At 48.1% G+C, this 14,086-nt stretch overlaps 1 protein-coding gene across 1 annotated transcript in view; it reads right to left on the bottom strand.

The window, feature by feature from the left end:
• AGRN (agrin) overlaps positions 1 to 14,086 on the bottom strand; it is a 275,573-nt gene that overhangs the window by 243,734 nt on the left and 17,753 nt on the right. Inside the window, exon 2 of the mRNA XM_056865508.1 lies at positions 11,038 to 11,299. Within this exon, the coding sequence (XP_056721486.1) occupies positions 11,038 to 11,224 (187 nt within the window). The 5' untranslated portion in view covers positions 11,225 to 11,299. The remainder of the gene's footprint in view (positions 1 to 11,037; positions 11,300 to 14,086) is intronic.

Raw genomic sequence — 14,086 nt, 5'->3', positions numbered from 1 at the left:
TGACAAAACCTCTCAGTATTACGAGCGTTTCTGTGGCGAAGAAAGAGAGACCGGGAGAAAGAAAGAAAGAAAGAAAGCAGGCAGGAAGAGGGCAGACAAATAAATGGAAAAGCACGCTCAAGACTCGTCGTAAGAGAAACTGGTTGGGTGAAAGGGACAGCGTGCCGGCCTTGCGCCGAGGAGACCTGGGTTCAAATCCTCGCTTAGCCATGAAGCTCAGTGGCACAATCTCTCATGTTAAATTAATGCTCAAAAACATTAGGGGAGGGGCCATGACTCAGTGGCAGAGCATCTGCTTGGCATGCAGAAGGTCCGAGGTGCAATCCCCGGCATCTTCAGTTAAAGGGACCAGGCAAGTAGGTGATGTGAAAGACCCTCTGCCTGAGACCCTGGAGAGCCGCTGCCAGTCTGAGCAGACAAGACTGAAGGGGCTGTGGCTCAGTGGTAGATCATCTGCTTGGCTTGCAGAAGATCCCGGGTTCAATCCCCGGCATCTCCAGTTAAAGGGACTAGGCAACTAGGTGACGTGAAAGACCTGAGAACCTGGAGAGCCGCTTCCAGTCTGAGCAAACAATACTGACTTTGATGGACCAAGGGTCTGATTCAGTATAAGGCAGCTTCATGTGTTCTTGAGTTCATTGCAAAGATAAGATAACATATAGTGTTTTGCGCTCCTTGGAGGAATGGTGGATTTTTTTTAAAGCAATCAATAAATACTAAGATGGGGCTTCCAAGTAAGCTCAGCAATAGTCTACCGATTGTCACTGAGTTTGGTAGTTTTAATTTACTGTAATAATAGCCCACCTTTCTCACTACAATGTAGAATTCGACCCCACCACAATATTACCAGTAAGAATAAGAAAATTCCTAAACTAATTGGCTCTTACACACACTGGGTTAAAAAAATGGATGTCAGGAAAGAAAGCATTGCTTTCTAGGGGGAAGACACCTTAAAAACAAGACACAACCAGGTCAGCCCGTTTTCCAAGAACTTGTCTAGCCCCCTTTTCAATGCCAGCTAACAACCCTGTGAAGTAGGTTAGACTGAGAGTGTGTGGCTGGCCCAAGGTCACCAAGCAAGCTTCCATGGCAGAGATTCGAACCTGGGTCTTCCAGATCCCAGTCCAGTGCTTTAACCACTGCACCCTCTGGGATTGGTCCAGATGTTAGCTCTGTCTCTCCGTGCCAATCCATAAGGACTAGCAGCAGCCTTTCCAAATGTATAAATCATGCGCAAGCACTGCTCCAATGCCCTGCAAATCCATTCATGCGGAAGCACCTCTAGAAAAGTGGGGGAAATGGCTCTTCCATGTGGCTCAGAGTTTCAGATGCAATGTTCTGTTAATTAATCCAACTGAGTAATTGCTTGAAAAGAGTTTTTTTAAAGGTGCCCCCAATTAAAAATCAAAATATATTTTGTAATAGTTAAGGATTTTTAATAAAGGCTTGCAGAAATCACAGGTGGCAATTGGCACCTGAGAAGAGAGGGGAAAGAGAGCGGGAACACACTCTTTTAAGAGCCAACCTACATCACACTGGGAATCAGATCTCAGGGTCAGTGGCTCATAAAGCAGCCACACCCGATACAGATCAGAACCACAGCATAGAAGAAGAGTTAACCCCTGTGGGTCCATTTTGCTCTCCCTCCCCATCACAACAGCTTTTTTGGAGGAGAAATTGCACGTTGGAAGATTAAAGCCCGGGTCGTTCATGCCATTTCATTTGACTTGAGGATGGCAGCTACAACAAGACATTTTTGCATCCGCTGAAAAAGAAAGAAAACGATGCCTTTTTGCTTCAGAAGTATTGTTTTATTCAGATGCAAAAAAATTTAAGATTGGAGATGAATTAAATTTCAGGCGCAGATTTGAATTGAGCAAAGTCATTGGACAAATCAATTTAAGATTATTTTAAAACTGGGCAAAAGCCCTGTACAGAATTCTTCTTCGGGCATAGCTGTTCAAGTAAGACGATGCTGCATGTCCAGGCTGATGTTACGTGGGGTGATCTTTAAAAACAAAAACGGGAGAAGGAAAGTTTAAGCAGGAAGAAAAAACGACGTTGGGATTAGAAATCACCTGGGTCTTGTGGAATCATCTCCTCTGTATCTTTAATTCGGTTTTGTTTTTTCCTCTTGCAAGTGCTAGTGTCATCTAGGAACCTACACTCAAGGTGGGCGCAGCCACTGAGGCAAAATCAGGCAGTCCTCTTCAGGTAACAGATTTTGGGATACCATTAGAAAAGATCCCAAGGAGTCAATCACTTAAGTTTATGATTGTGTGCCATTTGGATACAAGTACCCAAAAGTCTCTGCTTGCTCTGTTTAAAAAAGAAGACAGAATAAAGAGAGAAGGAAAAATGCAGTGCTTGGAAGCATGAAAAATGCACCCGATCCCACACAACAGTGAAGCAATACCATACAGATGTCTGTCAAGGGTACAATCCAGACAGAGTGCAAAAGAAAAAGAGATCACGTAATATGCTGTTGAAGATGAAAGATGTGATTTGTACAGGATAACAAAGCATGTTTTCAAGATGAGAGATGGAAAGTGTACAGATTCTCTTACTAAGAGGCTTAGTAAGGGCAGCAGGTCTGGCCGGCAGCCCAGCACAGCATAGTAGAGTCAATCAGGGAATGCTGCTGAAGGTCACGGGGGAAAAAACCAGATGTAAGAAATGTTGGACAGAACAGCGGCCCACCGCATAAGAGCTCCTGTGCAGGAGCAGTCTACCTGAATAGTGAAAATGCCAGAAACCAGATCTGAGACCCAGCGTGGTATAGTGGTTAAGAGTGTTGGTCTGGAGTGGTGGACTCTGATCTGGAGAACCGGGTTTGATTCCCCGCTCCTCCACATGTGCGGCAGATGCTAATCTGGTGAACCAGGTTGGTTTTCCCCACTCCTACACATGAAGCCAGCTGGGTGCCCTTGGGCTAGTCACAGCTCTCTTACAGCTCTCTCAGCCCCACCTACCTCACAGGGTGTCTGCTGTGGGGAGGGGAAGGGAAGGCGATCGTAAGCCGGTTTGAGTCTCCCTTAAGCGGTAGAGAAAGTTGGCATATAAAAAACCAACTCTTCTTCTTCTTCCAGGCCAGTTCCCCCCCCCCCCCCGCACAGCCCAGCTCCTTCACCTGCACGGCTCCTTCCCACTTCTCATCCTCGCGTGTGACCCAATCTCGGGAATAAGGATGATAAGATCAATTCTCTCATCCCCGAGTTCGCTGCCTCTCCAGCAGGGTTCAAGGTCGACGTGACTAACAGAGCAAAAACGCAGCCGAGTCAATCGCAGCGGAAGGAGCAGAGATAAGGCCACGCGGAGGAATGCACGCTCCCCCCTCCCCGACTTTTTTCTCCTTTAATTAAATATCCACTTCCTTCCACGGAGACGCAGCAGCCGGGAGAGAGTCAGCCTGCAAGTCATCCTGAGCGGTACACAAACACAGGGCTCTCTTTAATAACCGCAGGCACCTTTGGAGAGAAATCTGAGACACCCATGCCAGAGGGCAATTGCTCAAGGGTTCGTCAAACTTGGGGGTGGGGAGAGATTTTCAGATGAATGGACAAAAGGGGGGGGAAGAGATTAAAATCGTAGAACTGAATCATAGAATCATAGACTTGGAAGGGACCACCAGGGTCATCTAGTCCAACCCCCTGCACAATGCAGGGAAGATTAGAAAATAAGATTAGAAGACAAGGGTCCCGATTTGGACTATGGATCATAAACGTGCAGATTATCAAAATGTTGCTGAATTAAACTTAAGGCACCACTTAACCCCCGCACTTTTAATTCAAATTATATTACATTTTCCACATAAGGATCACGATTAATACAGGTTATTAGTGTACTGAACCTCATTCCTTATATCTCAAGACAGATTTAGACACACCCTCCACTCTTACACCTGATGCCCACTGAATGTTTTTAGACAGTGGGAGGGGTTGAGAGGTGTTTTTGCCCAGCAAGGGTTCGGATTGGCTATACAGATTTTTCCTCCCCAATTATTTTTTATATGTTGGGATACAGAAAAAAAGAAAAAGGGGGAAGAGAAAAAAGAAAATTTAACAGATGTATCAACATGTCTGTGTCAAAGCTTCAATACAATAATACGTTTTTGGCCCCATCACTAAGACCACCAAGGAAGCCCAGGGTCGCTACGGAGAGGCAGGCAATGGCAAACCACCTCTGATCATCTGCCCTGACCTGGATGGTCCAGGGTAGCTCGATTTCATCAGATCTTGGAAGCTAAGCAGGGTCGGCCCTGGTTAGTACTTGGATGGGAGACCGCTAGGAAGTTCGGGGCGGCTATGCAGAGGCAGGCAATGGCAAACCACTTCCGTTTGTCTCTTGCTGCGAAAACTTGACAGGGTTGCCATAAGTTGACAGCAAAATAATAATAATGCTGTCAAACTCATTTGTGCTCGTTCAGAAATGCAAAGGGAGAGACCTCAGCTGCTGTGCGCATGGGGAGGGGGCTCCAGAGAAAGGGATTTGAAGTGCATACCACTGGAGGGTCTTGGAACCAGGAGACGGGGGGCAGAATGCAGATTTCACCTCCAGTTGCCTGCCCAATCCCATTTTGGGTTTCATTTTTTTAAAGAGCGTTTTCAGTTTCCCCAAAGCTCACATTTTTGAAGAAGGGTACATTTTGCTTTGGAGGCCCCACAAATGTGTGTGTGTGGGGGGGGGGGTGGCAGTTGTAATGTTCCTTTGTTGGCTCCAACAGAGCTTGGGGGGTCTCTGCATTATTTGCTCACCTGCTCCTGGGCGGAATACACAGAACGCACGGGGAGGCCGCGTCAAGCGGCGTTGTCTGCAAAAATCCAATAAAGCCTTTCGGATAGAAGCTAACAGTTTGATTCATTTTGGAAATATCCAAAGCCGCCCACTCCTAGGCGAAGGACCTGACCGGCCACTGACCACCCGTGGGCAAAGTAGGTCTAGGAAGCGAAGCTTGCTCTGTGGTTACCCTGTGACTGTGGGGTTCCCTGCCCAGGCAGACCAGACAAGCTTCCACATACCAAAACCAAACTCAAGAATACTCTATGCCAGGGGTGTCAGACTCAGTTGTTACGAGGGCCGGATATGGCATAAATGTCACTTGGTCGGGCCGGGCCATGCCTCGCCAGCCCAGATTTAGAGTGGGGTGTGTGGCTGCCTCGCGGGCCGGATAAGAGCTCTCAAGGGGCCAGATTCGGCCCGCGGGCCTTATGTTTGACACCCCTGCTCTATGCTGTACAGATATCTAAACAAAACGAGCAGCATGCAAAATAAGCAGGGCAAAAATCTATTCAAAAAGCCTACTGCAAATGCCACTGTAATACTGACATACAATGAATAGACTAAGTACACTGAACGCAAATGCTACTATAACGTTAACACACCATGAATATACTATCACAGCAGTTGTTTAACAAACTTCTTCATGTATCCAATAAGGCAAACATCGCTATGAACTTTGATTGCCTTATTGGATTCATGGAAAAGTTTGTTAAACAACTGCTGTAATAGTATATTCATGGTGTGTTAACGTTATAGTAGCATATGCGTTTAGCGTAGTTAGTCTACTTATTGTATGTCAGTATTACACTGGCATATCCAAGAGTTACCAGGCAGGCATTTTCAGGAAGCTTTCAGGCAGAGGATAAAGATAACAGCCCTCAGACAACTGCTACACAGAGGTATGCTGCCTCTGAACAGGGAGATCCCATCTAGCTATCATGGCTAATAACTATCATTAGATAAGAACATCAGAAAAGCCCTGCTGGATCAGACCCAGGCCCATCAAGTCCAGCAAGCTGTTTACACAGTGGCCAACCAAGTGCCTCCAGGAAGCCCACAAACAAGACAACTGCAGCAGCATCCTGCCTAATACAGATGACACAAACATTTAACATTCCTAAGCCTAAGAAGCAGATGACCATCTGTCAAGGAGGCTAAACATGCACCAACCTGATGCAAAACTATTTCATAGAATCATAGAGTTGGAAGGGACCACCAGGGTCATCTAGTCCAACCTCCTGCACAATGCAGGAAATTCACAATTACCTACCCTACACACACCCAGTGACAGTCATTATTTACAGTCATTATTATGTTTCAGAGGGTTTACCTAGCCATCAAAACACTTTACCCCCGCCCAAAACTGCAACAGCCAGACACAGAAGCAATTGCAAGCAATGCTGACACCCACCAGATGATCCATTTTGCACTGGGAGCATGCAGCCACGCTGCTTTCCTGCCCAAAGATCTTCCTGTTCTACCACTAGCCCCACCCATGCCATACGCTGTCATAAAGAGGACAGTATCTGCACCCGTAAGTAGGCATGACTACAGTCTGCTCTTCCCCAAAACGACAGATGAACCGGTCCGGCCTGGACTGTACCCCTTTAGACAGCAAACGGGGTGCTCTATGGGCCACTAGCTTTCTACGGGCCCCCAACTACAGTAGGGTTGCCAGGTCCCCCTACATAACCAGCGGAAGGTTTCTGGGGCGGAGCCTGAGGAGGGCGGGGAGGGACTTCAATGCCATAGAGTCCAATTGCCAAGGCGGCCATTTTCTCCAGGGGAACTGATCTCTATCCGCTGGAGCAGTTGTAATAGCAGGAGATCTCCAGGAGGTTGGCAACCCTAAACTACGGAGGAGCATTCCATCCGGAAAACCCGTACCTGCAGTCCGAAGCGGCCCAGCCCAGACAGAGGGAGACGATCGGAGCTGCTCCAGGCCAGGACTGAGTCTTCCTCAACAAGGAATCAGAACCTCCAATACCAACCGCCTCGTGTGGTTGCCTTCCCCCTCACCCTAATCTAGTCAAGGGGCTGCCGAGAGTAGCCTTATTTCATTTTCCAGTAAGATTGATCTGTCACGTTCTCCGCTGCGATGGCTTGAAGCAAATTCAAAAGCTCCAAGGCCTGGGGGAAAGGGTTGGATGCCAACGGAAAGGAAAGAGAGCGGAGTTTTAAACATCTGCGATATAAAACCGTAAAATGTTCCAAGTTGACACTGTCTACGAAGCATTAATTCAACGGAAGCGTCACCCGCTCCGCCACGGACATGATAATCAGGGCTCTGTATATGCCATGTGGCCCCAGAATTGCAGGGCTTGGATTCCCAAGTCTTGTTTCCAATTTTGTAGAAAAACGGAGCCTTGGCTACGTACTGTAAGGGCTCCTTCTCTTCTGAGGCGAAGGGCATCTTGATCAGTGGGTTGTTTTCCCTCTACATCCGGGTATAAAAGGTAAAGGTCCCCTGTGCAAGCACCGGGGCATTCCTGACCCATAGGGTGACGTTACATCCCAACGTTTTCTAGGCAGACTTTGTTTGCGGGGTGGTTTGCTGTGCCTTCCCCAGGCATCTTCCCTTTACCCCCAGCAAGCTGGGTACTCATTTCACCGACCTCGGAAGGATAGAAGGCTGAGTCAATCTTGAGCCTGAAACCGACTTCAGTAGGGATCGAACTCAGGTCGTGAGCAGAGCTTTTGACAGCAGTACTGCAGCTTAACACTCTGCACCACGGGGCTCCTCTACATCTGGGTAGGCAGGACCAATTTTTTAAATTTCCTGTCACCCTTTGGAGGGAAAACAGCCTGCAGGAAGCCAGTTACTAGCTAAATTATGCAAAAACAATCCACCCAAGGCTCAGTTCTATACATATATTCAAAAGGATATTTTTTACTCAGAAAAGCGTAAGATACCACTACACAGGCAAACTTCAACCACCAGACTACTATGTAGTGTTAAGAAAACAACAAGACTGAAGAAGCCATCATTGGTGAAAGCGTCTATTACCTGGAAGACGTTTCCATTCTACTATAAGTGCCAGCTTGGTCTCCTTTGGGAACACCTGCAGCACATAGCCAGTGGTTATAAAAGTCTGATTTCCCACTTGGTCTCTTGGAAAATCTGTAGGAATTCTTTCTACTTTTGGGACCAGCTCTTACAAAGATTGAAATTGCACTGGAACGTCTTTAAGACTCAAAGAGAAACAATAGACATAGATTTGTTGTATATATTGTTCTTTGACTTGTCTTTTGATATTTTTGTACAATGTTCTCTTGTTTGACTGTCGCTCACCTACAGTTATTGCTTGCACCACGTTTTGCATGGACTATCTCCTTTTGAATATATGTATAGAACTGAGCCTTGTGTGGATTGTTTTTGCATAGCCTATTAGCATCGCACTGTGAATTGTTTTGATAGGACTAGCTAAATTGCCACGAATAGAGAACGAACGCACACGTAAAATGTTTGTGAACAACTACAGATGAACCATCGGAACGTCTGAACTACAACATGAACATGCGAAACACCATCCCTAGGGACGGGTTAGAAATGCGAAATGCCCTTAAAGGTAAAGGTCCCCTGGGAAAGCACCGGGTCATTCCTGACCCATGGGGTGACGTCACATCCCGACGTTTCCAAGGCAGACTTTGTTTGCGGGGTGGTTTGCCAGTGCCTTCCCCAGTCATCGTCCCTTTACCCCCAGCAAGCTGGGTACTCAATTCACCGACCTCGGAAGGATGGAAGGCTGAGTCAACCTTGAGCCGGCTACCTGAAACCGACTTCCGTCGGGATCGAACTCAGGTCGTGAGCAGAGCTTTTGACTGCAGTACTGCAGCTTAACACTCTGCGCCCCGGGGCTCTTGCTTGAAATAAAATACCGGGTGGGCAAGATGCCCTTCGCCCCAGAAGGGAAGAAGCCCTCACGGTAAGTAGCTAAGGCTCCGTTCTCCTCTGAGGCAAGGGGATCTTGATCAGTGGGACTTTACAGAGCTCTCCACTGGGTGGGCCAAGATTTCTATTCCACCACATGTTGCAGAACTCTGCTGCCGAAAGCAGCCTGAGCTGATGACCAAGTGTTGATCTTGCAATGTTTCACAAAGGTTGAAACGGAAGACCAAGTGGCCGCCCGGCAAATCTCCTCCACTGGGGCTTGTTTGTCGAATGCGGCCGCAGTGGCCGCACTGCGAAGAGAATGTGCCGTGATGCCACCGGGAACAGGAGTGTTACTTGATCTGTACGCCTCTGTGATACACTGCTTGAGGGTGTAGCTAACCGCTGCAGCCGACCTTCTCTTTCCCTTATTGGGATTAGCTATCCCAATGAACATGTAGCCGGATTGTCTAATTTCCGCTGTTCGATTAATGAAAATACGGAGGGCTCTCCGCAAGTCCGGGGAATGCCATGAAGTCTCCTTCGGCCCCGATGGTTTGGGGCAGAAGGATGGTAGACTAATCTCCTGAGCCCTATGAAAGCGGGAGTTGACTTTCAGTTGAAAGTGGGATCAGGAGTCAGAACCACCTTGTCTTTCAGGGCTGCGAAGCTCTTGCCGCCGCGGGAGTGGGTTCGCAGGAAACTTTTTTTCTTGTTTGCCTGGCGCGCCGGCACGGCTGTTCGCGCCTTTTTAACTTTCGGCTGCACTAGGGACGTTTCCCCAGGAGCTAGAAGCTCCGCGGGCTGAATAGAGCTCCCTAAGGGTCCGCAATCGCGGCCGTTGGGAGAGTCGGCTTCTATACAGGCGGATTGGACCAGCCCTCTGTGGTAATCCTTCTCAGAGAGGAGGTCGTCCCTCCCTAACTGTAATGGCACCCACCATTTTAAGAGCTTAGCTTTGTGCCTCGGTAAAAAGACACAAGAGGAGGGGGAGGAGGAGGAGGTAAGGACACCACAAAGAATAGGACTCACAAGACAGCAACGAACACTTAACACGATTCTCCTAATCTATTCCTAAGGCACAGAGCTGTGCAAAGATGCCTGCTCTACCCAAAGAGGGAGGACAGAAACTGGGTTCCTGCAGGCTGTTTCCCCGCCAAAGGGAGACAGGAAATTTAAAAAATTGGTCCTGCCTACCCGGATGTAGAGGGAAAACAACCCACTGATCAAGATGCCCTTCGCCTCAGAGGAGAACACAACTTCCTTGGATTGCAAAAATGCGCTCGCTTACATCTGAGACGCCAGATTCCCAGCGGCTGGCTGCAGGACTCCAATTTAAAACGTCACGTTTCTCATCCTTATGACTACAAAGATGACCCTGGAAGTGTAAAGGCAATGGGTGAACCCTTTGGGGACAAAGCGGAATTTGATTTCTAGAGCTCTGCCTGGCTTCCTACCGGGCCCTGAAAGTAACCAGCCTTAAACAGCCAGATTGGAGGCCAGCAACACCTTAGAAACCAAGATTTTTGGGGTCAAAGCTCCCTTCGTCAGATATGAGTCAGAACAGAGATCTCTCAGCCCTATATCTCAGTCAAAAGGTGGGAGGGGTGTTGCCAAGAAGAAACTCAGGATGCAGAGGTACAATACACATTGTAATCAGCTAGATTAGACCAGAGGAGAAATGCTTGGGGGCAAAAAAAATTAGCATCTGTAGTGAGGCAAGAATCCTATGCCCCTATGCAGCCCTTGGAGGGGGTGTCTATTGTTCTAAGGTGTTAAAAAGGTAAAGGTCCCCTGTGCAAGCACTGGGTCATTCCTGACCCATGGGGTGATGTCACATCCCACCGTTTACTAGGCAGACTTTTTGTTTACAGGGTGGTTTGCCAGTGCCTTCCCCAGTCATCTTCCCTTTACTCCCAGCAAGCTGGGTCCTCATTTCACTGACCTCGGAAGGACGGAAGGCTGAGTCAACCTTGAGCCGGCTACCTGAAACTGACTTCCGTCGGGATTGAACTCAGGTCGTGAGCAGAGCTTGGACTGCAGTACCGCAGCTTACCACTCTGCACCACGGGGCTCCTAAGGTGTTACTGGACTCAAATCCAGCTGTTCTCCTAAAGACCACCATGGCTACCCTCTGAAACAGCCTTAAATAAATACTGCAAAATGCAGAAGGGGGGCACAATTTCATCCTGCACAAAGAGAAAAATGATACACCTTTGCATAATTTATATAGGTCCCAGATCCAGAAATATCTTAAGCTTGGAATTTGGATTGTTTGGGGGCAATCATCATTTCTAAGCACAGTATACACAAAGCCCTTGGCGGTAGTGAGCCCAAAAGAGTGCGCAACTCCAGATTAAACTTAAAAAAAAACATGCCCGACTCACCTTCCACACAGTGTTCCACCTCCTCCAGGTTGCGCAAAGTAATCCTCATGAGGCTGGAGTTCAGCATCAGCTCGTTCTTGTGGGCAGGCCACATATGGTGCGGGGCGGGGTTGACAAAGAAAATCCGCGTGTCCCCCGTGGAGACCTGGTTGTCACAAATCAAGGGGTCCCCAAACCCGCCAATCATCACTTTGTTCCCGCCGTCCAAAAGGATCTCGTGAGTCACAACTTCTTTGCCTTTCAGGTACCTCCAGACCCTCACCTGGAGGAAGAGAAAGATGGGCATTGATTACGAGTCCCTCCACTAGACTCTTAAATATTCCAGACACCTCAAGGGGGTAGTTAATCCTTACCCGTCAACTGGAGCAGGCTACAATTTATGAACACTCGCGTTTCATTAGCTAAACTGTAAGAGGCAACTGTCCTCATTTTCCAGCCAGTTTCCCTTTCCACGTGCTGAATTTCCCCCATTAAAATGAACATGACTTTCAACGTTATTTTTGCATCAACAGAAATGCACATGCGTCCAACGAATAACCCACTAGGACTAGGATCCGGAAGACCCAGGTGTGAATCTCTCCTCTGCCATCGAAGCTCGCTGGGTGACCTTGGGCCAGACACATACTCCTAGCCTAACCCTGTGAGGATAAAGAGGAGGAAAAGAGAATTATGTAAACTACCTTGGGCTCCCAATGGGGAGAAAAGTGAGAAAGGGGGGGAGAGAGAGATACCAGGTTGGCCATTGGTAGGAACAGAACGCGGGACTAGATGTCCTCGGCAGGATCCAGCCAAGAGGGCTCTTACATTAAGGATCTAATTTCCACGGGAAGCAGAGAACGGAATTGTGTCCTCTGGCCATGAACGTGTTTGGCTTTCAAGCAACAAAGCTTCGCGGGGATGTTTCCCCACAAGAGCAAACACAGCTGCCAGCAGCAACCGCTCCTGCAGAAGACAAACCCTTCCCAGCTTTTTCAAGCGTGAGTAGCTCTGCGGCAAATACGGCAGAGCTGGAATCCAAACGCCCCCCCCTTCCTCCGCGGTATGGCCTTGCCCCTTCAAAGAAGAAAGGAGGAGGGTTGTGTTAAAAGCAAGAAAACAACCCCCCCAAAAAAACCCCACATGATTTACTGTGCCTTCAGAGCAAAGTGGGCGAAGTCTTTTGCTCGACTTGAGTTAAATATTTCTACCCAGCTGGTGCAAGTTCTGCCGAAAAGCCATCATCCTGGGACAGCAGAAAGGGTTTTGGCTGGAAGCAGGAGGACACACATATCCATGCAATAAAAGCCCTATAATGAAAGCCCAATAAAAGCCCTTCCCAGGCAGCCCAGCCAGAAAACAATTCTGAACAACAACAGAGAGCCAGCGTGGTGTAGTGGTGAAGAGCGGTGGACTCTGATCTGGAGAACCGGGTTTGATTCCCCCACTCCTCCACAGGAGCGGCAGACTCTGAACCGGGTTGGCTTCCCCACTCCTACAAATGAAGCCAGCTGGGTGACCTTGGGCAAGTCGCATTCTCTCAGCCCCACCTACCTCACAGGGTGTCTGTTGCGGAGAGGGGAAGGGAAGGAGATTGCAAACCGGGTTGATTCTCCTTAAAAGGTAGAGAAATTCAGCATATAAAAACCAACTCTTCTGGAAATGTGGACACTGTCATCCTCTGCATGTGCTCAGAGGCACGCCTCCTCTTGGCCTCTCATTCGCCAAGGCTCATCCTGGCATTCAAAGCAGATTCAGGGGCTCAGCCCTGCCTCAACATTACCTTGGCAGTGACCATACCAATCCTTCTGTCTATTTACTATGGCAAACATTGAGTTTGCCTTTCGGCAGGGACTTAAAGTTGGATCTCTGGTGGATCCCTCCTCCCATCTGCATGAAAATACCCAGGATTATCCGCAGTCACATGGTCTGTTCCAGCCCCTCACAAATCCCAGGGTTGGGGTGGGATTGTTTTAATCAGGAGGACCCCAGCCCAGGTCTCAATCCTGCCGTGAACTCTCTGGGTGGCCCTCATAGGCTCTTGGCCACAGTTGTTCACACACACACACACACACACACACACACACCAACAAGGACAGTAATATTGACCACCCGTATAGGTGCAAAGCTATAATGCTGTCAGCCTTACAGAAGGGATTCATGTGAATCCTGGTTATTAACTTTTATTACATTTTGAGAAGAAAACAGAGCCCACGCTGAAAGTTATAGAATCATAGAGTTGGAAGGGACCACCAGGGTCATCTAGTCCAACCCCTGCACAATGCAGGAAATTTACAACTACCTCCCCCCCACACCCCAGTGACCCCCACTACATGCCCAGAAGATGACCAAGATGCCCTCCCTCTCATGAACTGCCTAAGGTCACAGAATCAGCATTGCTGACAGATGGCCATCTAGCCTCTACTTAAAAACCTCCAGGGAAGGAGAGCTCACCACCCCCCGAGGAAGCCTGTTCCCCTAGGGAACCGCTCGAACTGTTGGAAAATTCTTCCTAATGTCTAAACGGAAACTCTTTTGATTGAATTTCAACCCGTCGGTTCTGGTCCGACCTTCTGGGGCCACAGAAAACAACTCGGCACCCTCCTCTCTATGACAGCCCTTCAAGTACTTGAAGAGTTGAGTTTATCTGCTTCAAGTAACAGAGGGTAGAAGCAGATCACTAGAACTTCACGGACGTCAACCACAAATCTATATTGACTGAAAAGGCTCCCGGAGGGGCGCAGACCCTCGAAAACACCAATTAAAAAAAAAACAAAAAAACATTGCAATCCAAGAAATGTTCTTCTGCGTCTGCCAAAGCGTTCTGCACCGCTCTAAATTCCATGTCCTGAGACCATAGATCAGTGATGGCGAACCTTTTAGAGACCGAGTACCCAAACTGCAACCCAAAACCCACTTATTCATCGCAAAGTGCCAATACGGCAATTTAACCTGAATACTGAGGTTTTAGTTTAGAAAAAACAACTCATACATTAACATCTCTTGCCTTAAAAGAAAAACACAACAACAGAGCTTTCAATGATACAAACAACTTTTTATTGAAAGGTAAAAG

Source organism: Euleptes europaea, chromosome 19 (assembly GCF_029931775.1).
Source record: "Euleptes europaea isolate rEulEur1 chromosome 19, rEulEur1.hap1, whole genome shotgun sequence".
Taxonomy (NCBI): domain Eukaryota; kingdom Metazoa; phylum Chordata; class Lepidosauria; order Squamata; family Sphaerodactylidae; genus Euleptes; species Euleptes europaea.
This window is presented reverse-complemented; position numbering and strand designations above follow the sequence as displayed.